At 33.7% G+C, this 26,604-nt stretch overlaps 1 protein-coding gene and 1 long non-coding RNA gene across 2 annotated transcripts; both read left to right on the top strand.

Annotated features, from left to right (window-relative positions):
• Window positions 1-15,814: 15,814 nt before the first annotated feature.
• On the top strand, window positions 15,815-18,551 carry LOC145031469 (cationic amino acid transporter 5-like). Its single transcript, XM_078980025.1, has 2 exons — window positions 15,815-17,706; window positions 18,327-18,551. Exon 1 carries the CDS (start codon window positions 15,911-15,913, stop codon window positions 17,657-17,659), a length of 1,749 nt encoding a protein of 582 aa, XP_078836151.1. The 5' UTR covers window positions 15,815-15,910; the 3' UTR covers window positions 17,660-17,706; window positions 18,327-18,551.
• A 1,055-nt stretch (window positions 18,552-19,606) lies between these two features.
• Window positions 19,607-20,686, top strand: LOC145029047 (uncharacterized). Its single transcript, XR_013676333.1, has 3 exons — window positions 19,607-19,821; window positions 20,046-20,219; window positions 20,308-20,686. It is a non-coding gene; the product is annotated as an uncharacterized LOC145029047 (long non-coding RNA).
• The last annotated feature ends 5,918 nt before the right edge of the window (window positions 20,687-26,604 follow it).

The raw sequence follows: 26,604 nt of genomic DNA, 5'->3' as shown, positions 1-26,604 counted from the left end.
TATGTCAAAGCCAGTGGGAGTGTAGTAAGCTTCCTCGTTCTATATGTTGATGACATATTACTCATAGGAAACGACATCCCGACTCTGCAGGAGGTTAAGTCCTGGCTCGGGAAGTGCTTCGCTATGAAGGACCTCGGAGAGGCTTCTTACATTTTGGGAATAAGGATAGTAAGAGAAAGAAGTAAGAGACTAATTGGACTTAGTCAGAATACTTACTTAGAGAAGGTACTAAAACGTTTTAGTATGGAAAACTCAAAGAAGGGAGAACTACCGATACAAGGAAATGCCAAGTTGAGTAAGACTCAAAGTCCGAGTACCGAAGCTGAGATAGCAGAAATGAGTCGAGTACCATACGCTTCCGCAGTTGGCTCAATCATGTACGCTATGACTTGTACTCGCCCTGATGTAGCCTTCGCTTTGAGCATGGTTAGCAGATATCAAGGGAACCCTGGCAAGGCACATTGGATTGCGGTGAAGAACATCCTTAAGTACCTTCGGAGGACGAAAGAATGGTTCTTAGTCCTTGGAGGGAGTGATGACTTGAAGGTGCGAGGGTATAGTGACGCCAGCTTTCAAACCAACAGGGACAACTACCGTTCGCAGTCGGGCTGGGTCTTTACCCTAAATGGAGGAGCAGTGACATGGAAAAGTTCCAAGCAGGAAACCGTAGCTGATTCAACGTGCGAATCAGAGTACATCGCAGCGAGCGAAGCGTCGAAGGAGGCAATATGGCTAAAGAACTTCATTGGTGATCTTGGAGTTGTACCGGCCATAAAGGAGCCCATGGAGATTTTCTGTGATAACGAAGGTGCGGTTGCCTTGACCAAGGAACCGAGGGATCATGGTAGATCTCGACATATCGACAGAAAATATCACTTTATTAGACATCGTGTAGAAGAAGGACAACTCGTAGTGAAGAGGATATCATCAGAAGACAACCCAGCAGATCCGCTTACGAAGGGACTGAGTAGAGTTAAGCACTTGCAGCATGCTAGGAGCATTGGGCTGAAGGATGATATTAGCATAGATTAGATAGTATTAGAAACGTATAATAGATAAATGTAATTGACATTTGATGAATAAATAAAGAAGTTTTATTTATAAGTAAAGTTACTATCACATGTTAATTGTTTAACTATTGTTTCACTTTGCATGTTTTGACTTCCAGAATAATTGAGTTTATTAGGAATAATCGAATTATTCAAATGGTCCACAATCGTTCATATGTTGGGAGTAGATATGAATGAAGATTGTCATGAATTGGTGTGTAGAATGTCTAAATGGTGTTAGACATAGCAAGGGTTGCTGCAACGTTCATGAGTGCTTATGAACTGGTTCTGAGCATTGGAATAAACCTGCGCTTGCTGGAATCACCTTATGGAATACGATATAAAAGGTGATCGCGAGATGATAATATCATATGGTCTTAAAACCTAGATATATGGTTTATTATTTGTTAATTGGTTGTGCATTGATAATGCGAAAACGCATCAGTAACTTGATGTTATAAAACGCATTGTTGTGTATAGTTGGTTAATGAATAAGTAAATGCATATAAGTCGAAGTTTATCTATAAATTTTATCCTAAGAGGATAGAAGAGATATCTTGGCCACTCGATGATTTGATTTGACTTATGTGCCGGGCCCGGTCAGAACTGAATTGATGTGTTCGATTAAGTTCTATGTCAAATAAATCGAAGATCGAGAAATCTAAATGCTAGACTAACCATTCCATAGGATTGTCAGCATGATATCTAACAGAGGACTGTACGATCCCTTATCTGAAGGACAAGATTGATTAGATCAGAGTTGACAGCGTCTTTGAGAGCTACGATTGCAAACCGTATTATACTTGTATAGTTACTAGACTTATCCAAGTGGGAGACTGTTGGAATAGTGTCTAAGGCTGTAACTATATTCGGTTGTGCATGGTCCTTTTGGGTTGCCTTCACCATAGCAACTTGAAGGATGATTTGTTAAGAGAGAGTAAATATTATAAGAAATAATATTTAGCTATTTGATTAATATAAGTCATAAATTAATCGGTATTAATTTGGTGACTTAAAGAGATTAATTAAATAAGAGGATATAAACTGTCAATTGTTAGATAGTTAAGCTTTAGACTGTAAATCCATTAGGGTTGACCTTGGACGGATTCTAGGAGCTTTAGGATAGCTCAAAATCGTCCATAGGGTTATCTATGGAATGGATTTGGATAGCCTTAAGAGAAGATTATCCAATTAGGGTTTAGGGTGAAACCCTTAAGGAGTCTACAAGTATAAATAGGCCCTTGGGATGTGGAATTCGTGTACAATCTACACACAACCTTAAGCAAGGATACTCTGGCCGAATTCCTCCCCTCTCCTCTCTCCTAAATCATCTTGCTTGCTATTGGTGTTTGTAAGCCATTAGAGGAGTGACAATTGTGACTCTAGAAGCTCCAAGACAAGAAGATCAACAAGGAACTCAAAGGTATGATTCTAGATCTGTTTTAATGTTGTTGTTTAACCTAATTAGCCATTAGAAGTCTTGGATTCAAAAGCATGTTTATTAGAAAGCCTAGATCCAAGCAATAGGGTTTTGCATGCGCACATAGGAAAGTTCTTATGGCTAAAACACAACACACACAACACCACAACTCTAGGAATAACTTTGAAAGTAGTACACTATCACTCAAAATCGGTTAGCCCTCTTGTTCTACACACATAGTTCGATTTTGGTAGCCCATGGGGTCCTTTTATGTTGTGTCACAAGTAGGGTTACAACATGTAAACCCTAATTGACACGGCTTTCCATATTCCATGATCCATGGGTTTATAACCTCCATGTACTATCCATGGAGCACCTTATGAGTTTTAGCCTAATTCAATAAACCATGGATCATTAGCCCACTATAAAAGAATGGATGATTTGCACAATCAACCCCATAAATTTAATTAGTCTCCTTTGATCACCAAATTAATTCTTGATCAAAACTAATTAAATAATATTATTAATATATTATAACTTATAATATATTAATAAACCATAAGTGTCCTTTCTCTCATTTAGTCTATCCAAGTGTTGCAATGCCATGCAACCCAAAATAGACCATGCTAACTGGGTCAAGTACATTCCAAAAATAGTAATGAACTTAAACACCTAATCCAACAAGAAAGTCCATGTGGGTAGCCCATGACACTTGTATGTAAGACCGGGATTTAGTCCTTGGCATTGCAAGGAAATACCATGGGGATAGCCTATGGAACTTGTATGTTATGGTATGTGGTGTTTTAGGGAACTCACTAAGCTTTGTGCTTATGGTTTTTAGTTTATGTTTTAGGTACATCCGGTAGTAAGGACAAGGGCCCGACATGATGGCACAACATCCCCCAGAGTGTTCCACATTGGCAATTAATGATATTACTTTGATGTTTAAATAAAAATATTCACTTTGGTTGGTTTTGGAACAACTCGTTTGTATGACTTATGTTTTTTAAAAATGAAAATTTTATGTTGGATTTTCGGGACGTTACAAGCTCGTATCAAAGCTTTGGTTTGAGGGATTCGGACACACTCTTGGTTATGTCTGAACTCAAACTGAGGAATTGGTAATCTTTTGAAAGAAAATGAGTTTCTAAAAAGATTCCTATAAAGAAAATAATTTTCTGAAAAGATTTTTATAAAGAAAAAGGGGTTGTGATGCACGCAATCAACCGAGCTCAAGTAAGTGATTCCCAGAATGCCAATATTGATATGATATATGATATGAATGCTCACATGCTAGGATAAGGCTACGGATGCCTTCATGAATTGCATGATAAATCGACCTGATATGTAATGCCTTGTAGCCTAGGAAGTATTGGATGCTACGATTAGGAATATGTATTGGTAACAGTAATTGCTAACTGTATGTTTTAAAAATTGTATACGGTTAGGATCATATAGACCTAGAATGACTGATTTGGCCTTATTTCATGTTCCATGTCTGGTTGTGGTCCTAGGGTAGAATCTTTTATTCAATAGTCTATTTGATCCTGGTTTGTGTATAATTTTCATGCATGGGAAACTAGAAGTGAGAGTAGAAGTCCCTAGCATGGTAGTAGCAAGTGAGTTTGGGATGCCCTTCGGTTGTTTTATGGCTTGGAGTGTTAGTGTACTAATGTTGCTTGCTTTGTGTTTTGTGGAACTCTTAGTGAGGTGAGTTAACTATTAAGTGAATATGTTAAGCCACATGTTACAAAGGTTAAATAATCTCAGAGTGATGGATTTGACTTTATTACGCAACTCTTGTCTGAGTCCAATAGTTGTAAGGTTGATTGTTTTACTCAAAGGATTATCTAAGCGTTGCTGCATGTGATTATATTCATGAAGTGGTTAGTTGACATTATTGGGGGTTTTTCAGCAGCTGATGGCAGGGTCTTATTGATCAATGGTGTGCCATGAGAGTGAGGTCGGGAGCCTAGGAAGTGATTTTGGCAGGATGGGTTGTGCTATTTAGCAGGTACATGGAGTACCAATTTAAGAAGGTGAGTTGGAGAATTCAGGATAACCATCATACCTACAACCATAACCACGGGTAGCAAAATTATGCCTCACCACAAGATGTAGGTTTTAGCCATCAAACTTACAACCATGACCACGGGCAACAATTGTCATAATCATATTCAAGAATTTTGAAACTTAAACATCAACATGACGACCTCAAGCAACGATATGATGAGCTTTGATTTTGAACATTTGAACATCGATGACCAATATTCTTTTTGATGAACACAACATGATATTTGAATTAAAATTATGAACTTCTCAATACTCCTTAAAGCAATATAGAATCTAAGATCAGTGAAAAGCTACATCACAACCTGCCAACAAATAAATCTATCACCCAAGATAAACAACACATGACCACTATAAATTAGTTTACTTAAAAAGATATGAAAGAACAATAAACACTAGAGACCCCAATGATGGCATTATAACACTAGTTAACCGTAATTTTCCTTACTAAACCATATATTTGAATGAATATTTAGCCTTGAAAATGCCAGAAAAAGCAAAGAATAAAGAAAATACATACACACATACATAAATCACTCCTTAAACCTATAATCATAGATTTGGATCATACATAAAGTTCTGAAATAAACTTTATTTTTATTTTGACAGTAATATTGTTGGTATTTTACCTTTTGAATGTATCTATCATTTTGTCTAAAAAATTAATTTAAGGAAAAACCAATGAACATTGGAATGTACAACTACATAAGTACTTATTACATATACAAACAAATAAAAACAACCACAAAATATTTATAAATTCAAATTTCCAAGCTGTTGTTTCTTTAAGACATTAGGTCGAACACCTTGTGAGCATTATTCTACTAAGTTTCAATTTGATGACTTTATCAAAATTCTTCATCTAGAAATCTTTTCAAAACTAAAAAACGTAAAAGAATTGATCTTAGTTATTCAATACCACATACATTAAAACTTAAATCGACAAGAAGATGAAACTAGGTTTTCAAAAATCACAAATTGGTAACTATATTTTGGATTTATCATAACAAATCACATATAATTACATATTATACTCCTTATCACTTTTAAAATAATGTAACAATTACAAATCAAAGAAAAATTGAAACATAAACATCAACAAATAGCTCAGACCAAACCAAAACGAAGCTAAAAACAATAGAAATTAGAAACAAAAGTTTACATACTTCCATAATTTGAAATTAAACCAAAATGAAGCTTAAACACAAGTAATTGGAAACCATTACGAGATCAGCTGAAGGTTTACATGAAGGATTCGTAGTTTACCATGAGAATTCTTCAAGAACTTATACGAAAAGGAGGAAAGATCGGCTTAAATGTTCGTCCAATGAATTAGAAAATAAAGTTAGCCAGTATGCCCTTGAAACATTTGCCTTTAAGTGGAAAACCAAAGAGAGTTTGGGTTATTTACAAAAATGTTACCGTGTCCACCATTAAAAAATTTCAAAAATCAGAAAAAAAAAAAAAATGCAACAACTCATTTTAGTAGATGAAAGGCTAAAATTTGTCCTCCAGTTATCACCAAAAATGGAGTCCTTATTCGATCATATATATATATATATATATATATATATATATATATATATATATATATATATATATATATATATATATATATATATATATATATACACAAGCAAACATTAATAGTAAATGCATACATTTTGGAAACCCTAAAAATCTAAAATATCAATATAATTAATATACAGAAAAAATATACTTGACATTTTCTTTTTTGACTTTACAAAGTAAAAAACGTAATTTTTTATACCAATTCGTTGAAAAGAAAGTTTTAATTTTAAAAAAAAAATTAATACTATATATATATATATATATATATATATATATATATATATATATATATATATATATATATATATATATATATATATATATATATACACACACGCAAACATTAATAGTAAATGCATACATTTTGGAAACCCTAAAAACCTAAAATATCAATATAAATTAATATACAGAAAAAATATACTTGACATTTTCTTTTTTGACTTTACAAAGTAAAAAACGTAATTTTTTATACAAATTCGTTGAAAAGAAAGTTTTAATTTAAAAAAAAAAAAATTACTCTTTTTTTTTCCAACGATTTTGAATAAAATTTTCGATTTTTAGATTTGTAGGTTTATATATTTTCCATGTACTAATATCACTAAAGTCCATATTTTTGGAACTGAATTGGGAAAAGCCCTAAATTGAATTTTTTGTTTATTGTGACCACGATATTTTCGTGGAATTATCATTTGAGAGCTAATACACGGTGATTAGCAGGTAACCTGTTCTAACCGGTCACTACTAACCTATTCTCTAGCCATCACCTTTCACGAACCATCACTGCTAAAGAGTTTCATGCATTCGAGAAGGGTTTCACAGTCCCCAATTTCTCAATTTGATGCTCCGAAATCGTTGGTGAGGTAGGGTGGAGTAGAAAGGTACGTGTATAGAAACAAGAAATTGATGATTCTGAGGGTGGTTATATTCATCTATGGAGTATGGAGTTCTAAGTTTGAACTAACAAGTTGTTGTTTTTTTTTTTTTTTTTTATTTTATGAAATAGATGGCTTCTACTTCTGGAACTAAGAAGCGTAAAGGGCCTAAGCTCCTTGAGAAGACATACCTTTCAGACTTAGACTCCGATGGTGATGCATTTGACTTTAGCTTCTTGGATTTTTTGAAGAAACTTTCAAAGCCCCCTCAAATCTATGTGGTGATCATTTTCTTAACTTATTGTGTAACAAAAACATATTAAGGAGGAGTATTGATGGAATGGTAGATGATGGCGACATTTCTGGTGTCCAACAAAATGAGCATGCCCACTTAGATGAGTAAGATGAAGATATTGGTGTCAAGTATAGGGTACATGATCCCAATGTTCATTGGAAAGAGATGAGGCCTCGTTTAGGAGATTGTTATGAATCACCTTCTTAACTCTGGTTTTCCTTAACAAACTATGTAGTCCATGGAGGATACCAAATTTATTTTGAAAAAAGTGATAGAGTGAGGGTTATAGCTAAGTGTGGTATTACAAGCAGTGACAATAAAAAAATGCAGTGTCCATTTAGGAATGCAGCTGAATGGAAGTACAATGAAAGGACATTCCAGATTAAATTTTGTAATGAAATTCATCTGTTTGCTAGGAATTATCATTTTGGTTCCCTAGTGACTAGCAATTGGTTAGCCAAACACTACCTGAAAGATGCAATCATGAAGCCCAAGATGACATTGCTAGAGATGCAATCAGATGTGCTATAAAGGTTTTCAGTTAGTGTATCTGTTGGGCAATGCCAAAGAGCAAGGGCTACTACAATGGGGATGATAGAATGGAAGTTAGAATACCACTATGCCAGTGTTTAGGACTATGCAACTGCAATTAGGTTGAGTAATCCGGGTACAATTTGCTTGATGGGAGTAGAAAGTAATTTAGGGTGTAACTATTTCAAAAGGTTTTATGTTGGCTTCAAGGCTTTCAGAGATGGATGGAACAGAGGATGTAAAAGTCTAATAGGACTAAATGGTAGTTTCTTGAAGGGACATGTAAAGGGGGATATTTTAACTACTATTGGGAGGGATGCAGACAACCATGTCTACCCAATAGCATGAGCAATTGTGAATGTTGAGACTAAGGACAAATGGACCTAGTTCATTGAGAATTTGGTTGTTGATTTGGATCTTGGTGCTGACAATGGACGGGTTGTTATCTCAGACCAACACAAGGTACCAATAACATATATTAGTATACAATATATATTTATATGTAACACACATTAATTTTTACATGTACTGTGTTTGTTTGTTAATTATAGGGACTTCTACAGGCTGTGGCAAATCTACTCCCCAATGTTGAGCATAGATAATATGCTAGACACACCTTTGCAAACTTTAGGAAGAAATTCACAAGATTAGAGCTAAAGAATTTGTTCTGGGAAGCTGCAATGAGTATAGTGGAAGGGGACTTTCTTGCTACAATGGATAAGATAACGAAGATAATAGAAACATGCTACACCTATCTTGTGACAACCCGAAGTTGTTCCATCGCCACAACCCGTTCCGTCCATAAAACTCGTCTTAAGCGAATTATTCCGTTTTCGTTTTTGGATCAGGTCAATTAAATGAAGACTTTTATTTTGACCTTTTAAGTATCCAAACATGTTAGAAACACATGAAAACGTCTCAAACTAGTAATTACAAAAATTTTAGTTTCGACCATATCGGGTGACGACAACTTAATCGGGTGCGACCAAAAGCCTCAGTTAACATCAGTATCGGGTAGAATTCCACCGTGTCTCAACTTCAAACCATATTTAAAGTGGTTCAAGCCTCATTTGAAAACTTTTTCACTCTCTCTCTCTAACCTCTCTCCTCAATCCAAGATCTAGGTCTAAAAATCACTTATTTCAAGCTTCAAATCACCAAGGTAACTATCCTAGCTTCTAGTATAACATCCTTAGCCTTCATTTTCGTGTTCAAATCATGTTTTAGGACCATAAACATGTGTTTACAGCCCTGGACCACTCTTGGTCCGTGAACACATATAAAAGGGATTTTTGAGCCTTAAAACCCTTCCAAACCACCATTGGAGCTTAGATATGGCTTAAGGACTTATTGGACTGGACTTAGAACACCTTAAACTTGAAATTTGGGGACTAAACATGAGTTAACTTCCCAATAACATGCTTGGGCCATAAACACCCTTTCATGGGTAGTAAACTCCTTTTTGGGTGTTAAAATGCCACTTACACACCTCATAAGCCTTGGAATAAAGTCTAGAAGCAACCACAAACAAGTTAGGGACCTTAAACTTGATAAAAACAACTCCATAAGGATTTCACGACCGTAAACCCCTCAAGAATGGGTTCCTGGTCCGTAAACTCCTATAAAGGGGTTAATTGGTGCCCTAAATTCACCCCTTGGCTTGTAAAAATGAGCAGAATCACTTATGATTAACCTATGACCTTCAAAACACATAAGAAATGAGTAGGTGAGAGTTTACAGCCGTAAAATCATAGTTTATTGTCGTAAACTCATCAAATGGTCCATATGTTTGATTTAGTCCCTTTCTAATGCCCTAGAACCAAACCTAGCATCACCCCTTAAATGATATAAGACCATTTAAAACCTAAGAACACCATCCATGAGTTTACGGACGTAAACTCGTGGGGATGTGGTTTTTAGGGCCGAAAACTCTTCTAAGAGTTTACTCTTGAAGAGTAAACTCCATACACAAGCCATACATGCCCATAAATGTCACCCGGGTCACTCCAAACACTTGAATTGAATGGTTTTCACGACTAGAAGTGTATATCCTCTATTAATTAGAGATTTAAATATAATTAGATACAATTGTGTATCATTTAATATTACATAGGAACCTCGCACGTTTTCAAGCCTCGATCCGACGTTTAGCATCCTAGTCAACACATTTCTAGTTCGGTGAGTTCATCCCCCTTAATGAACCTTTTAAATGTTTTTACATGTTTTAGGGGGGGGGGGGGATACAAGTATAATACCACAAGTTTTTATTAGAAAATCATATGTGATTTACAATATTTCATCGAAAAGAGATTTCTCTACACTTTTAAGTACTTATCAATAAAACTGTTTTAACTAATTATCAAATGCGCTTTTAAGGTTAAATTGTTGTTAAACTATTTTCAAAACTATGTTTCAACTACTTTCCTTTTTAAAAATATATCTACACTAATATATTTATATAAGTAAGACTTGAAGGACTTAGGACCGATAACTTGCCTTATTTCCTGTTCTTGTTTGATGTGGTCTTAGGGTATTGGTTTTCCGTCCGACTGTCGTTGAATTCTTAATTATATATCATATATATATATATATATATATATATATATATATATATATATATATATATATATATATATTTGTGTTAGATATGAATGTTTTCATCTTATTCATTACTTTTGTTGATCAGAAGCAGGAATTCACATACTCTAGTTAGCTATAGTAGGTATAGTTAAGGCTACTGCTCATTACTTCTACTACTACTATACGTACTATAACTGTTAATATTACAAGTTAATGCAAAAATAAGAGAACATTCTATTTACTATACTAAAAGTCTACCATACCAAAGCATAAGAGAATTCACTAATACCAAGTATAATACACTATCTCTCTATAAGGCACTCTACTGCACTTACACCATGTGACCAAGGCTTCCCGGAAGGAAAGCAACACTACATGTATAGATCTATATGGAACTGATGCTATTACATACCGACTGTTAACTATAGTTCGAGCCGACTAGGCCCAGGGGTGGCACTACATTACTTCACCACGCATAACTAGGAAGGTCATCAGGCACTCTACTACTTTACAGTTGGTCACATGAGAAGTTACACTTATACCGAAATAAATACACTAAGACTAAAAGTCTAAGCTAATATCCCGAAGTAATTAAAGATCTATTTCTAATTAAAGTTACAACACTACTACTGTTAACAGGCATAACCTTTCTTCAGCCATATTACTCACATGAGATTTATTACTACACTTTTACAATTGAAGGTTTCAAAGATAGTACTTTTACACACTCAAAGGTTTGACTTACAAATGTACTTTTCTGGAAAATATAGGATTTTCTAGGGATTTCTACTACTCATAAATACAAATTTTAACTCTTATACTATAAGTTTGCAAACAGTTTTATACAACGACACTAAATTCTTATGAACTCACCAGCTTTATGCTGATACTCGTTTTCAAAATAACTTGTATCCTCAGGTCAACGATAGACAGGTACTGGGGCAGCTTTTAGAGAAGATGGAGCATATACAAGAGTCATCTTTTATTTTTGTTATACTTTTGGTGTCTATTAACTGTGCAGAACACAATTGTAATTATTATCACTATATAAATGAAATGGTTGTTGTTTCTTGTTTTTACTATTATGCAATTGTAATGATAAAGTACACAACGTCCTCCACCCCAGAATGTATTCCGCCGTTCTCGGTTTTGGGGTGTGATATATCTTATGGCAAGGAAACCTGAAACCTGGTGTAGAGCCTTCTTTTATCGTGGGTATGCTTGTGAAGTAGTAAAGAATGGGGTTACAGAGTGTTTCAATGGTATGATCCAAGAAATAAGGAAAAAGTGTCTACTTACAATACTTGAGGAAATAAGGATTCTCCTTATGAAAAGGCTTTTTCATCAAGGTCAAGAGGTAGCCAAATGTAGGGATAATTGTGGGCCTAACATACAATTGAAGATTGATGAATTTGGGAAAGATATGAGTTAATATAAGTTTTTATGGGCATGTATCCAACTATATTATGTATTTATTGTTTATGTGTATACTTTCTTTGTTTTGTGTGTAGGTTGTGGACAATAGTGCCAAGTGGTGGTGATATTTTTGAGACTAGGTATGGCTACAATGGATATAAGGTTGATGTAGCTACTTACACTTGCACCTGAAACTTGTGAATGTTGTCTGGCATACCATGTGTGCATAGTAAAGCTCCAATCAACTATATCTACAAAGATCCAAGTCAATTCCTTTCTTCTTGGTTCCATAAGGACAAATATATTGCAACCTACAGTCAGAACATACAACCTGTAGGTGGAGGCAACTTGTGGCCAAGGGCTGACTTTATTAAACCATTACCAGCCCCAGTTAGAAGGATGTTTGGAAGACCCAAACTAAATAAAGTGAAGCATGCATCTGAATCACAAGATGCCAAACACCCCTCCCAAAGGTTAAAGGTTCCTAGGACTGTGAGATGTGGAAAGTGCCAACAGCTTGGGCATAATAAGATTTCATGCAAAAATGATAAGGTACCTAAGCCACGTGTCCCAAAAAGGAAGATTGAAAGACCTAGGAAAGATGGGGGAGGCCAACCTATCTTTGATCAATTTCCTCCAGTTGGGCCTGCTATACCAAGAAGGGATGTTGTTCCTCCTATAATTTTAGAAATTAGTGATGAAGATGGTGGTCCTGCTGTTAGTCCTATGAAAAGGACTAAGATGATGACATGGAGAGGAGGGAAAACTAAAGTTTCTGGATCAAGAAACAAAACACCATAGAAAACACCTAATGGTAAGCAACATAAGAGTCAAGAAAAAGAGGATATGCCCCTAACCCGTGATGAGGATTTTATTGATCTTTTTACCCAAACACGTAATGGTAAGTAACCTATGAGTCAATCAAAGGAGGATGTTTAGGAACAAGAGAATAACAATGAGGTGAAGGTGAATGAAAGGGTTACTTTAAAGAAGTTGTTGTTGTCTGGATATACACATGCAGATTCAGTGGCTAGTATGGAAGAGGTATGTGTTGTTACATTATTTTTGGCTTTCATATTGTATCTTTACTAACTAGCCTTCGATATTCTAGGTTTATGGAGAAGTTAAGGAAACACATGTTGATGCAAGAGATGTTCAGAAAAGAGATGTTCAGGAAAAAGAGATTAAAGAAAGATATGTTCTAGAAGAAGAAGTTGAAGTTAGAGAGGTTGAAGAAGAAGAAGTTAAAGGCAAATATGTTGAGGAAGAAGAAGTTGAAGGCAGATATGTTAAGGAAGAAGAAGTTGAAGGCATAGAGGTTAGGGAAGAAGAAGTTGAAGAGAGAGAGGTTAGAGCAAGAATGATACCCTTGGGTCCTGGTTCTTATAATTTCCATCGGGAGAAAAAGAGGACTCCCTCTGAAAGAATTAGGAAACTGAAGCTCAGGAAAATGGTTGAAGATGCTGATGGTGGTAGTTCTTCCAAATCCCCTTGGGTTTTAGATTAAGATGTTATGTTTAAGGGTTGAATAGGTAGAATGGGTATTAGTAAATAGGTTACCCTTTTTGTAAACATCTACTTTTGGTACACTTATCTTTTGGTAACAAGCTTCCAATTCATTTCCATAATGTTTGCTAGAATTGGAAGTTTGGTTCTAATTAGGTTACATGGTATGGTAGTGGTTTGTGGGAAGCTTTGTAAAGTACATTCCCCTTTTTGGGCTATTAACTAAAATTGATATTTGGAAAGCTTTGTAAACGACATGGTATGATTGTTAAGTTATCAATATATATATGCCTTGATCATTATAATTGTTGTTACCTTCCATGTTTTAGTTAGTTTGGTAAGTAGGTTGCTATTAAATTTTCAAGATTTTGTTATATATATATATATATATATATGTGTGTGTGTGTGTGTATGTATGTGTTAAAGGACTTAATACATTGTTATCATTAACACAAAATAAGTTGTTATCCTTGTCATCTGTTACAGAACCAAAATATTACCATACATAACACATGCATCAACTTATTGCCTAACTTGACCAAAATACCCTTACACATAAACTACTACTACCATTCCACCTGAACCTAACTAATGCCCACAACTTCACAGTGCTTTAACCACAACATTGTGAACCATAAAGCCTGTCACAATCACCACTACCAAAAGCATGACCATCATAAGTAGCTCTACCTTCAACAGGTTTAAAATATCCACTTGAACTGCTTTGTTGTTCTTGGCCTTCTCCGAAAGCTTCAAAATCTCCATTCCAAATGTTTTATTGTTCTTAGCCTCCTCCAAATCTATATGAAACTTCCACATAGTTTCCTTGTAGTAAGTGTTTGGTAGTGGTGGATCAAGCCATAAAAAAATCGCATTTTTTTGGAGTCCTACACAACAACCACTTATTCATACTGGTTCAACAAGACCACAAAAAGTAGGAAACTTAATCATCCCCGATAGTTTGGACACCCCCTGAATTTCCTCCATGAATTATCGACAGTTTTGGAGATCGAGAATGTCGTAGATTCATCACACCTGCATCTCAAATCTTCAGATCGACGATTCCTTAAAGCCCATTCTCTGTACCCTTGTGTGTGCGTGTTGGAGGAGCTTACCATCTTTTTGGTTTGATGTTGGAGAGAAGAATGCAACAAAACCTAGCTAACAACTACCTACAACGTTCGACTAAGCTTTGTAACCTGCTAAAACCGACACTTTGCCCTTTTGCCATAATTCCACGAAAATATCGTATCCACAGTAAACAAAAAAATTAAAGAGAAATTAAATATCCTCCTATATTTTGTTCCTACTTTTATTTCTATCTATTTAAGGTGATGACAAGTGTATAAATTTAAAATCTCAATCAAATTTAAATTAAATTTAATGACACTTGTCACAATCTTAAATGAGTAGGATGATTGTAGGAACAAAAAATATGAAACTATTTAATTTCTAAAAATTAAATTCATGGCTTTTCCTAATTTAATGTAAAAATATGAGACTTTAGTGATATTAGTCCATTTTCCATTGATGGTTCCCCATATATTTATGTCATTTGTTTGAATAAAATATAAGTTGAAAAAATTAATAAAACATAACAAATAAAATGGTATTTTGCCATAATCCGATATATAAAAAACATATATTCGTTGCTTATTTTGTTTTTCGTATAGACTTTCAAAATCGAGGTAGTAACTCTGTGCAAATGAATAGCATTACCATATAGTTGGAACAAAATGAAATAAAAAGAGAGTAGGTTTAGGTTAGGTTGAAGACATATACAATGAAAATTGGAATGAGGATATAAAGATTGGTCGAATTGGAATGAGGATATAAAGATAGGTCGAAAATGCTCGAACGATAAATCTTAATATTTCTTGATGTATGATTGACCGTTGCATGCCATTGATGTACCGTTACCATTTTTTTATTAAATTTAAACAACATAAAATAATCATACTAGACAAAACAGGTAGCATAAACGGCACTTTGGGACTTTCCACCCTTAAAATATAATATATACTCGATGGAGTAATAAGATTGTTCTGTGTTTATTATATTCGTGAATAAATTACATCAATAGTTAACAGTTTGGTCATGTATTACGCACAAAAATTTTCAAGGGACAAATCGGTCAAATTGTAAATAACCTTTCACAGTTTTTTTCTATATTTCTTGTTCTCCTTTTTTCATGTTAAGCTTAGTAAAAAAAAGAACTATAGTTTTCTTTTTTCGTTTAATAGCTGTTCTTAAATCTTAACGAATAGAGCTTTTGAATAATTTAATACTATTTTATTTCTCTTTCTCATTAATTACGAAATATAATCCATATGGAGTATTTATTTTATTTTTGTTTTGTTCAATATTTGACACCGATTAACATGTTCAAAATATACTATTGTCACATCCATTTATGAACCCAAAGGGACCACGTGAAACCGATGTTCTTGTAAGTCAACATTGCAGTGCCGGCAAATGCCCATCACGACACTACCAAACAAAAACCAATAAATGTAACATGGAAAATTGGAAACGGATTGCATAAAGATTGAAAGATCCAAGAACCCGATTACAATCAAAAATTGCTTCATTACAAAGTATGAATGATCAACAAAGTCATCCACAATCCTACTGGAGATGGAGCAAAGAAGATTTCTTCCCGGAGGAATCTTTCCGGGACTGGAGCACCTACAGATACGCCTTGTCCCACACCTATTCCAGGTTCAAAGATCGTCTCCTCAGCCGCTCTGAAGATTCCGACGAGATTGAGAAGCTAAAAAAGCAGAGTGAGAACGAAATGAAGCGCTGCCTCAACTGGTGGGATTTGATGTGGTTCGGTTTTGGTGCAGTCATCGGTGCCGGAATCTTTGTTCTCACCGGACAGGAAGCCCATGACAACGCTGGATCAGCTATTGTCTTATCTTACTTAGCTTCTGGACTCTCGGCTATGCTTTCTGTCTTCTGCTATACAGAGTTCGCTATAGAGATTCCGGTGGCCGGTGGTTCGTTTGCATACCTCAGAGTAGAACTAGGAGACTTCGCGGCGTTCATCACCGCCGGAAACATCCTTCTTGAATGCATTCTGGGTGGTGCAGCGGTTGCTCGATCATGGACGTCGTACTTCACCAGTCTTCTCAACCGTGAATCAAACTCTTTACGAATACATACAAATCTCGCAGAAGGATACAACCTCTTGGATCCAATAGCAGTTTGCGTGCTAACAATCGCTGCCATCATTGCAGTGAGTAGCACAAGAAACACTTCGAGACTTAACTGGATTGCATCGGCAATCAACACCATCGTCATCCTCTTCGTCATCATCGCAGGGTTTATGCATGCGGACACTTCAAACATGAAACCTTTTGCACCTCATGGCGCCGAAGGTGTCTTTAGAGCTGCAGCTATTGTATACTTCGCTTACGGAGGATTTGATACAATCGCAACCATGGCGGAAGAAACAAAGAACCCATCAAGGGACATACCTCTGGGATTACTCGGTTCTATGTCGATCATCACTATAATTTATTGCCTTATGGCGCTTTCGTTATCCATGATGCAGAAATATACGGATATTGATCCTAACGCTGCCTACTCGGTTGCATTTGAAAAAGTTGGCATGAAGTGGGCTAAGTATTTGGTGGCTCTAGGTGCGCTCAAGGGTATGACCACGGTTCTATTGGTTGGTGCACTTGGTCAAGCTCGTTATATAACTCATATTGCACGAGCCCACATGATCCCACCATGGTTCGCTCTAGTCCACCCTAAAACAAAAACTCCAATAAACGCTACCTTATTAATCACCATTTGTAGTGCTTGTATTGCTTTCTTTTCAAGTTTAGATGTATTGGCAAGTTTACTATCCATAAGCACACTCTTTGTTTTCATGATGATGGCGGTTGCAATTATCGTGAGGAGGTACTATGTAAAAGGGGTGACACCACGTTCGAGTTTATTGAAATTAGTAGGGTTTTTGGTGATCATAATTGGATCTTCCATAGGGACTTCGGCTTGTTGGGGGTTGGACCCTAGTGGTTGGGTGGGTTACACCGTTACTGTCCCTTTATGGTTCTTGGGGACGCTAGGGATCTCGTTGATGTTGACACAGCAACGGATCCCAAAAGTTTGGGGAGTGCCTTTGGTTCCTTGGATCCCTGCACTTTCGATTGCAACAAATTTGTTTTTGATGGGATCACTGGAGTATATGGCGTTTATAAGGTTTGGAATTTGTACGGTGATTATGTTGATATATTATGTGTTATTTGGTCTTCATGCCACTTATGACATGGCACATCATCAATATGAAAAGGAGCCAAATGTTATGGATGAAGACAGTGTTGGAAAACCCTAGCCATGGATCCGACACAACATACCAATAGTCGTACCAATTTATGTTACGTAAGAATGATGCTTTAAGTCTTTTAGTGTCTTTATATAGTTGTATATACTTGAAATAACGGGATGGAATCAAATGTAACTGTGGTGATTGATGGTTAGTCAAAGGTCAATTATATTAAGATATAGTAAAAACTTTCTATGAAAAGACATTAGATATCTTTTAAGAAATAATCAACAAAAAGTGATTTGCATGTTTTTTATTTATTAGCCTTTAGTTTCAAGATCATTGTTTTGTTATGTTAATATTGATTTAAGTTGATATAAATTCGTTGAAATGTTGCCTATAAGATGACATTTGAGTTTAATCTATTAGTGTATTTCAGGTCTCTTTATATATGTTGAATTCTACATTTTCTTTATAATTGATCTTTAGGAGAGACGATATTTGATTGCATATATATTTAAGAAGATATCAAAGTGGATATCGTGTTTGCATCCTTGTTACTTAACACATTTTTGTCTATTGACTCCCTATTTCTTAACGCACCTTTCTTTATCCTCATCAGTTCCATTTCTAAAATGAATGTTAGTGTGGCTTACATTAGTGCTGCAACAAAATCTTTAATCTCTTATTTATCTATATATGTCGCACTTAGATAGTGTTTGTTTTTTGTTTGCAGATCTGCATAACCTCTTATGTCAGCGCCGCGCAGACCACGCGCAGACGTTAGCCTTCGCAGACGTGGACCAGAGTCTTCTAACATCTTCAAACATCTTCCAGCCTAAAAAACATATATATCTTTATTTTTTTAAGTTTTTTTTAATTTATATTTTTTCCAACTTTATTAATGATAAACAATTTTAAAAAACTTAAAAAAAAGTTCGACGATACAAACATAATATTTTTGACAAATTTATGAATAAAGATTTATTATAATAATAGTCGTTGAAGTTGTTTATATAAATATGAAAAAAAAAAATCATAATATATTTTTATATTTTTTTTTTCAAATTTTGTACAACATTATTTAATACAGTATCGTCAATTTCTCAAAAAAATGTTTATGAAACGTTTTTAGTTGATTTAATTGAAAAAATCGAAGTTTATTTCCATCAATTTATGTATCAAATTCTTTGATCACTAATTATAATATTTAGTTATAACTTTGCAACCAAAGTTGTTGGTTTTTATCAAATATGTACGTTAATTCATACCATTTTTATTTTTATTTTTTATACAATAATACATAAAAGTGATCTAGATTCGTTAATTATTTATAACAAAGTTATAAAAATATTTAAAAAATCACTTTGAAGTTTAAAAAAATCAGTTTATTTAGATTTCAATTTATTTTAGTAGTCTGCAGATGTTAAAAAAACAAACAATCTTTTTTTTTCAGACTGCAGACGTTTGGTTCACCTCTTCTACTGCAGAGGTCTAAAGATATGATCCGCAAACTGCAGACATTTTATCTCAGAAAAAACAAACAGCACCTTAGTAAATGTGATGATTCAATTATATTAAGATAAAGAAAACTTTGTATAAAAATATAAATACAATATATTTTAAGCAATAAACAACAAAAAGTGATGCATGCATTTTTATTTATTAGCCTTTTGGTTCATGGTCATTATTTTGTTTTGTTAATATTGATTTAGTTTAACATAAAGTCATTAAAATATTTGCATGTAGATTTTCGAAGTAGAAAACATTTGAGTTTAATCTATTGGTCGGACTAATACAATCATACATGTTTCTATATATGTTGGAGTTGATATTCTTTTCACCAATCATTTTTGGGAAAGACAATCTTTTATATATATATATATATATATATATATATATATATATATATATATATATATATATATATATATATATATATATATATATATATATATATATATATATATATATATATATATATATATATATATATATATATTCAGGTACGGAGCTTCAACATATTATTTGGGGGCTGACACTACAAGGATACGGACTTTACAGACGACACTTATCCCGACGACAATTGTCGTCGCTAAAAGTATCCCTATCCCGACGACAAGTTGTCGACATACCTTTTGCGAACTTTGACCAATTTACTTTGACCAGGACCTCTGTTTCGACGACAGGTCATCAGCAAAAGTATGGCGGGAATGACGAAAATATTGACGGTATTCTGAAATTCTATACCGACGACATGTCGTCGGTATAAGTATCAAAAAATATATTTTCCATTTATTTTTGATCCATATGCCAGAAAAACAAAACTACGTAGTTTTGTGTATGCTATACCGACGACTTGTCGTCGGCATGACATGTGGCGATCCGCATCACAGGGCTATCCCGAAGACATGTCGTCGCCATAGATTTTTAATTTTTAATTTTTTTGTTTCAGCAAAAAATTAAAACGGCATCGTTTATTTGACCCTATACCAACGACATGTCGTCGGCATAGGGGTTTACTCTAAAGAATGGTGCAGCCTTCATTCATTTGCATAGCGACGCAACAACCTTCTTTCTCTCCGACGAAAATCTGATTCCAACGACACTAGCCGGCGATTAGCCCCAGGTAAACAATTTCTACTCCTATTTCGTTGAATATTTATGTCTGCTAATGATTTTTACCCCGAATTTTGGTTTTTTTTTTTGGTGTTTAGAGGTTTTCACCGGTGGTGAAGCACCCACCTGAATATTTATTTCGTTGAATATTTATGTCTTTCGCTGCCTGAAGCTTCCCCACCGCGAGTTGTTCACCAGCGCCCATCGTTCTAGGTTATCTCCTTCATCGGCGCCCATGCCGACACTCCTGTGCCGACAACCCTTTGCCGACGACTTGTCGTCGCCATACCCTATATCGACGACTTGTCGTCTGGATAGGGTCCGAATTTGTTGTCGTCATAGGGTCCGATTGTTGTAGTGTGAAAATATAATATGTATAAAAATCGGTGAGCAAAATTTTTTATTTTTGGGTCTAATATGTATAAAATTAATGTATAGATGCTATTTGTAACAAAAAAAAATCAAGATGGATTAATTGCTCTGATACCAAATTGAACATGACATGATGATGGATTAATTGCTCTGATACCAAATTGAACATGATGACGGATTAATTAAGATTAAGAAAAGATTATACCTGAATGATGCGTTGGATTAGTTTGATGCTGGATTGTGTTGAATGATTAAATGGTTATATGGATATGTTTAGATAAGACTCTGCTATTCAGAAATAGAACAACTATTTCAACAGAGAAGACAATTGAGATCAACTCATGTCTTAAACACTCAAACTTAGCTTGTTTATTTCATTTGGGCAAAGGCCCTATTCATAGGCTCGAAGGAGCCGGTTACATAATTGGTTTGCAATCGTTTGATTGCAAAACGACACATATATTTACATTTTAGCCCCCTATACTATTAAGGGTTACACACCTTATGTTACATCACAAATAATACAACCGACACTTTTATAAAATAACACTCTTAACTATTCTACCGACACTTTTATATAAATATAATAATCCCTTCCCCATTGAAAGAACAGGTGTCTTCAATAATGGTTATTCCTCGCGCCTCCGAAAAGACATATTTTTGAATAATGCTTTATTTCATCGTTAATCTTCCATGAATGGTGTTTCTTCTGTGTTTTCTGAACAGTGACTGCAATTGTGTCTTGGTGCATGCATAATATGTTTACAAAGTTGTTTTTTGATATCAGCAGGTAATTCAGCTAATTGATGAGAAAACTTTTCGAAAGGTTGTTCGAAAGTTTCGATTGCTTTCATTGCTTCCGGAGTGATTTCACTATCTGTTAACGAATAGATAATGAAGGTTTTACTGGCGTAGTTCACTCTAATTCTTGACTTCTGATCTTTACCGTTGCCTATGCGTGACGATGCTAAATAGACACCGGCGAGTGCGAAGATTAAGTGATCCTGTGTTGGTGATTCTCGTGGTAGATCATCTTTTGTTGGTTTTGAGCCATTGCTTATTCCCATATTTGCGAAAGTAATACTTGGGACAATTAGTTGAGAGTCTTCATCAAAAATTGGGTAGCTAGAGTGCATTTTAATGAATAATCCTCTTTCCTGTTTTGCAAATCGTACTTTATAATTTCTGATGATGGTTTGCACAGCAGAAGGGAACTCACTGATGCAGTGTAAATTGGTGCCTTCTAAATAGATGGTGTCGATGAATCCATGAATAAAGTAATCCCATAAAGTCATAGGATCTGATAGGTCGGCTAAGAAGATTGCTTTAGGACCTGGGCGTCTGGCTACTGGGTAAAAGCCCATCAAAGAATGGACCTCGGTGTATGAAATAAGGCTGTCCCAAGCAAATTTTTTGGCAGATGGTTTTTTCATGGCTTCTTTTTCTTTTGTTGATAGAATGGATTCAAGGGAAATTTTTGCATTTAACTGGTTAAGGGATCTTGGGATGGATACGGGTTTTTGTGGTGTGAAACTAGATATAGGTTTTTGTGGTGTTAGGAGAACTGTTTTTGAACATTCGACGTTATCTTTTTATTACTGCTTTGTATGCTTCGTTGTATGCGGTTTCTGCTTTATTTTTCGTTCTGTAGCTTTTGTGAATGATATTTTTTCCAAGAATATATGAACTGGCGATTCCCCAGTCGTCATATACTCCTTTGTTTTCTTTGTTGAAAATTACATACCATTTTTTTTATCTGTTTGTAGTGGTGGATATTCCTCATGGTTTGGTGTTATGGTTTGTTGGCTTTCATCGGATGATATTTCTTGAACTTCTTCTTTTGGTTGCTTTGTTGTTGAACTGCTGGCTGCTTCTTCTTTGGATGCTGAACAGGATGATAGAATTTGTATTGTTTGTAGTAGTTGCTCTTTTTCTCATTTGATTACTTCAAGCTGTCTGATTAATGATGTCTCTTGCTCCTCTTTTTGTTTGAGCTGGTGTTTGACTTACTTCATGATAGCTTCCATTCCAATGAATGAATATTTGCGCCTTTTGGGTACCTGAATGATTGCTGAATGATGTTTGCTTTTAATATTTTAAATGATGATATGAGAATTTTCATATCAATGTATGCTTTGGTGATATTTTCATATCACTGTATACTTTATCATTGTTTACTTCGGATGGTATTTTCATACCAATGTATGCTTTAGCAATGTATACTTTAGATAGGTTAGATATAAGGTTTCCCTCATGTTCTAAACCCAATAATGCTTCCTTCATATGACTATTTACCTGAATCGGAATCAGTATCAGTTGTATATGCATAAATATCTATATCTGAATCTATCCCTGAATCTTCTATAGGTTCATAGCCAAGATCATATGAAATTTTTAGTAAGTTTGTTTCTTTTTCCTTTTTAGTCTTTTTGGGACATTCGTAGGCTTTGTGTCCGTCTTCTTGACATATCCAACATTTACAATCTTTTTTGTTAGATGGACAGTAATTTGTGTTAGATTGATATTTTTTCCTATATTGTTTTCTGTCTTGAAAATATTTTCTTTCTCCTTGTTTATAATATTGTTTATATTTAGGTTTATAGGTTTGTTTTTTCCAAATTTTCTTTTTATATTTTTGTTTTTTTATTATCTTTACAACCATATTGATTAACTTTATTAGATAGGGTATCGCAACATAAATCAATTCTTGCATCTTGTGTTGTTTTTTGTTCTAAACATTTTTTCTGCATCCATGCTTTTAATATACTTATCCTTGCTCCTAAGGTATCTGCAATCTTATTTTGTTGTAATGCTTCTTGGAAATCTTTTATTACACTTTGACTTACTAATGATGGTAATTTTTGGTAAAACATGTCTAATGCTATCTTTTTTCTAGTAAAATCCAGATTATAATAATGTTCAGAATATTCGCATATAAATGGGTCTAAATAACACATGTTACAAATTCGTAAATTTGTTAGATGTCATAATGATTCTAATTGAAAAGCTTCTTGATATGTTTTATCTTCTATTTGTTTTCCTATGAATTCTTGAATAAGTCAATTTAATACATTTTTAAATGTTTCCATGGCGTCAGTTGTAGCTATCATCATCGTCTCTGTTTCATCGAGAGATGAAAGGAAACGATATGCATTGCCCCGTGTTTTATGTATAATATAATTAAGAAAATTTTTTGGATGTAGATTTCTTAATTCTTCAGTTAGTTGAATTTGAATTCCCATTTTATTACTCCATTCTTGAATTTTTGCTTCGGGATTTTGCTCACAATCAATAAAAAGAATATCTGAATTTGTTGGAAAAGTAAATAATTTAGGTATATGTTGTGGAGGTATTTTTTCCCATTTATTTTGTTTATTTTTGATCATTCCTTGTCTATATAAAGAATTTTCTTCTAACGAAGGTGGTCCATATATGTATTGACTTTGATAATCATCTTCAACATATGATTGTTTTCGTTTTAATCCAAAATTGTGTTGTGAATCTCTATATAAGGGTTTTCATCATCCGAAGAAAAATCATATATTACTTTTGCGTCATCATTTTCCGAATTATTTTCTATTATATTGTTTTCTTGAATTTCAGACGGAATTTCTAATGCTGCAAATAATTTAGTTAGTGTTTCTATTTTTTCTTGTAAAGTTTCCATATATATTAAAAAAAAATTTAGTTTTTTCTTAGTGAATTAGTTATCATTAACGCTTTTTCTATTTAAAACTTATCTAACAAATTTTGTTATTTTATCTTCAAGGTTTTTTATTTGTTCTTGTTTCCAATTTATACTATTATTTATTATATGTATTGCTTCAATATTAGATATACAATTTATTATTGATATGTTCGAGTCTATTTTTAAATTTAGAAGAAATTTTTTAGACTGTTTTAATGTTTTACGAAAAAAATTTAATTCTTGTTTATTTGTGTTTAGACTTGAAAAACTCATAATTATAGTTTTTAGAAACAAAATTATTTTTTCTTTCAAAGTTACAATTTATAAATTTTAATAAAATATTAATGGTGTGGTTTTTTAATACTATTATATTTTAATAAGATGTTGATGGTGGGGTTTTTTAACAAAATGTGTTTCTAGTTGGTACATATTCATAATTGTAAAAACCTTCTACCGACATTTGTAGGTGGATGGTATTTGATTTAATAATGAATTTATAATAATAACGATGAATTTTTGTAACGATGAATATTCATAAGAATATGTATGATGATGCATGATGAACATGTATTCATATGAACGAAAGATTTAACATTCATAATCATAATAAGAACGATACTTAGCTCTGATACCAAATTGAACATGACATGATGATGAATTAATTGCTCTGATACCAAATTGAACATGATGACGGAATTAATAAAGATTAAGAAAAGATTATACCTGAATGATGCGTTGGATTAGTTTGATGCTGGATTGTGTTGAATGATTAAATGGTTATATGGATATGTTTAGATAAGACTCTGCTATTCAGAAATAGAACAACTATTTCAACAGAGAAGACAATTGAGATCAACTCATGTCTTAAACACTCAAACTTCGCTTGTTTATTTCATTTGGGCAAAGGCCCTATTTATAGGCTCGAAGGAGCCGGTTACATAATTGGTTTGCAATCGTTTGATTGCAAAACGACACACATATTTACATTTTAGCCCCCTATACTATTAAGGGTTACACACTTTATATATATATATATATATATATATATATATATATATATATATATATATATATATATATATAAAAGCATGTAACATGTTTTTGCTGATGTGTACAATTAGTTTATGCAGTGTTTTGACCCAATAACACCCCTATAAAACCAACAATCTTCCTATTTTATCGCCTAATACTTATAACTCCTTCAAACCGGGCTTTGACGGAGCCCTTTAATCCTTGATTGAGTCAATGTGGAATCCGTAAATCACAAGATCTCGCCTAAAGTATTGTGATTTTGGTTTTCCTTCCTTATAAATGGAGTTAATACCACAAATGTACAAACCATTCATCTACTATATATATATATATATATATATATATATATATATATATATATATATATATATATATATATATATATATATATATGTTCAGGTTTATTTAAGACCATTCTAATTTTGTGAGACCGTGAGATCAAATCTAAAAATAATTTTAAAATGAAAAATAAATGGAAAAATCCAAAAAAAAAAATTTTAAATATTATTTTCGAAACTTGAATTAACTAAAAAAAATATAAAAAATATAAAAAAAAATAAAATAAATTCCGTTTTTTTTTTTGAAAAATACGTGGAATATTCTAAATAGAATATTACACTGACATATTCTAAAAAATAATTTTAAAATGCAAAATAAATGGAAAAAATCTAAAAATTCTTTTCTTAAATATTATTTTCGGAACTTGAATTAACTAAAAAAAAAAAATAAAATAAAAAAATGCGTCTCACGGTCTCACAAAATATAAATGGTCTCAAATGAACCTAACCCTATATATATATATATATATATATATATATATATATATATATATATATATATATATATATATATATATATATATATATATATATATATATATATATATATATATATATATATATATATATAACCCACCGCATCACCGTCTCTCTTCCTCCTCCTCCGTCTCTAAAAACCTCCACCACAAAGCCATCTTCGTACTTCATCACAACCACCTCACAACCTCCCTTATAATAACCATAACCCCACTCATGCTCATTATATCCATCACCAACGATCACCCCTGCTTATTGTCGCCACCAGCAACCACCACTCCCGATTATCAAGATGTTAACAACCATTTGGTAACCCTTACAGCTCCCCTTTTGTTAATATCGGTTAGGCCTTTACTCATATGTGTATGTGTCTGGTATTGAGGAGAAAAAAGAATACTTAGTAGTGGCCCACCATCTGTTCGCTGAAATTCCTCTAAAATATACACATATTTACTTTATAATAACATTTTAAGTTTGAACATGGTGAT

Source organism: Lactuca saligna, chromosome 2, assembly GCF_052625555.1.
Source record: "Lactuca saligna cultivar CGN05327 chromosome 2, ASM5262555v1, whole genome shotgun sequence".
Classification (NCBI taxonomy): domain Eukaryota; kingdom Viridiplantae; phylum Streptophyta; class Magnoliopsida; order Asterales; family Asteraceae; genus Lactuca; species Lactuca saligna.
The sequence above is the reverse complement of the archived record's forward strand: the minus strand, read 5'-3'. Positions and strand labels throughout refer to the sequence as shown.

Bases quoted from the DNA above. Each gene is read 5' to 3' on its own strand.
- LOC145031469 (XM_078980025.1), top strand. From the start codon at position 15,911: ATGAATGATCAACAAAGTCATCCACAATCCTACTGGAGATGGAGCAAA.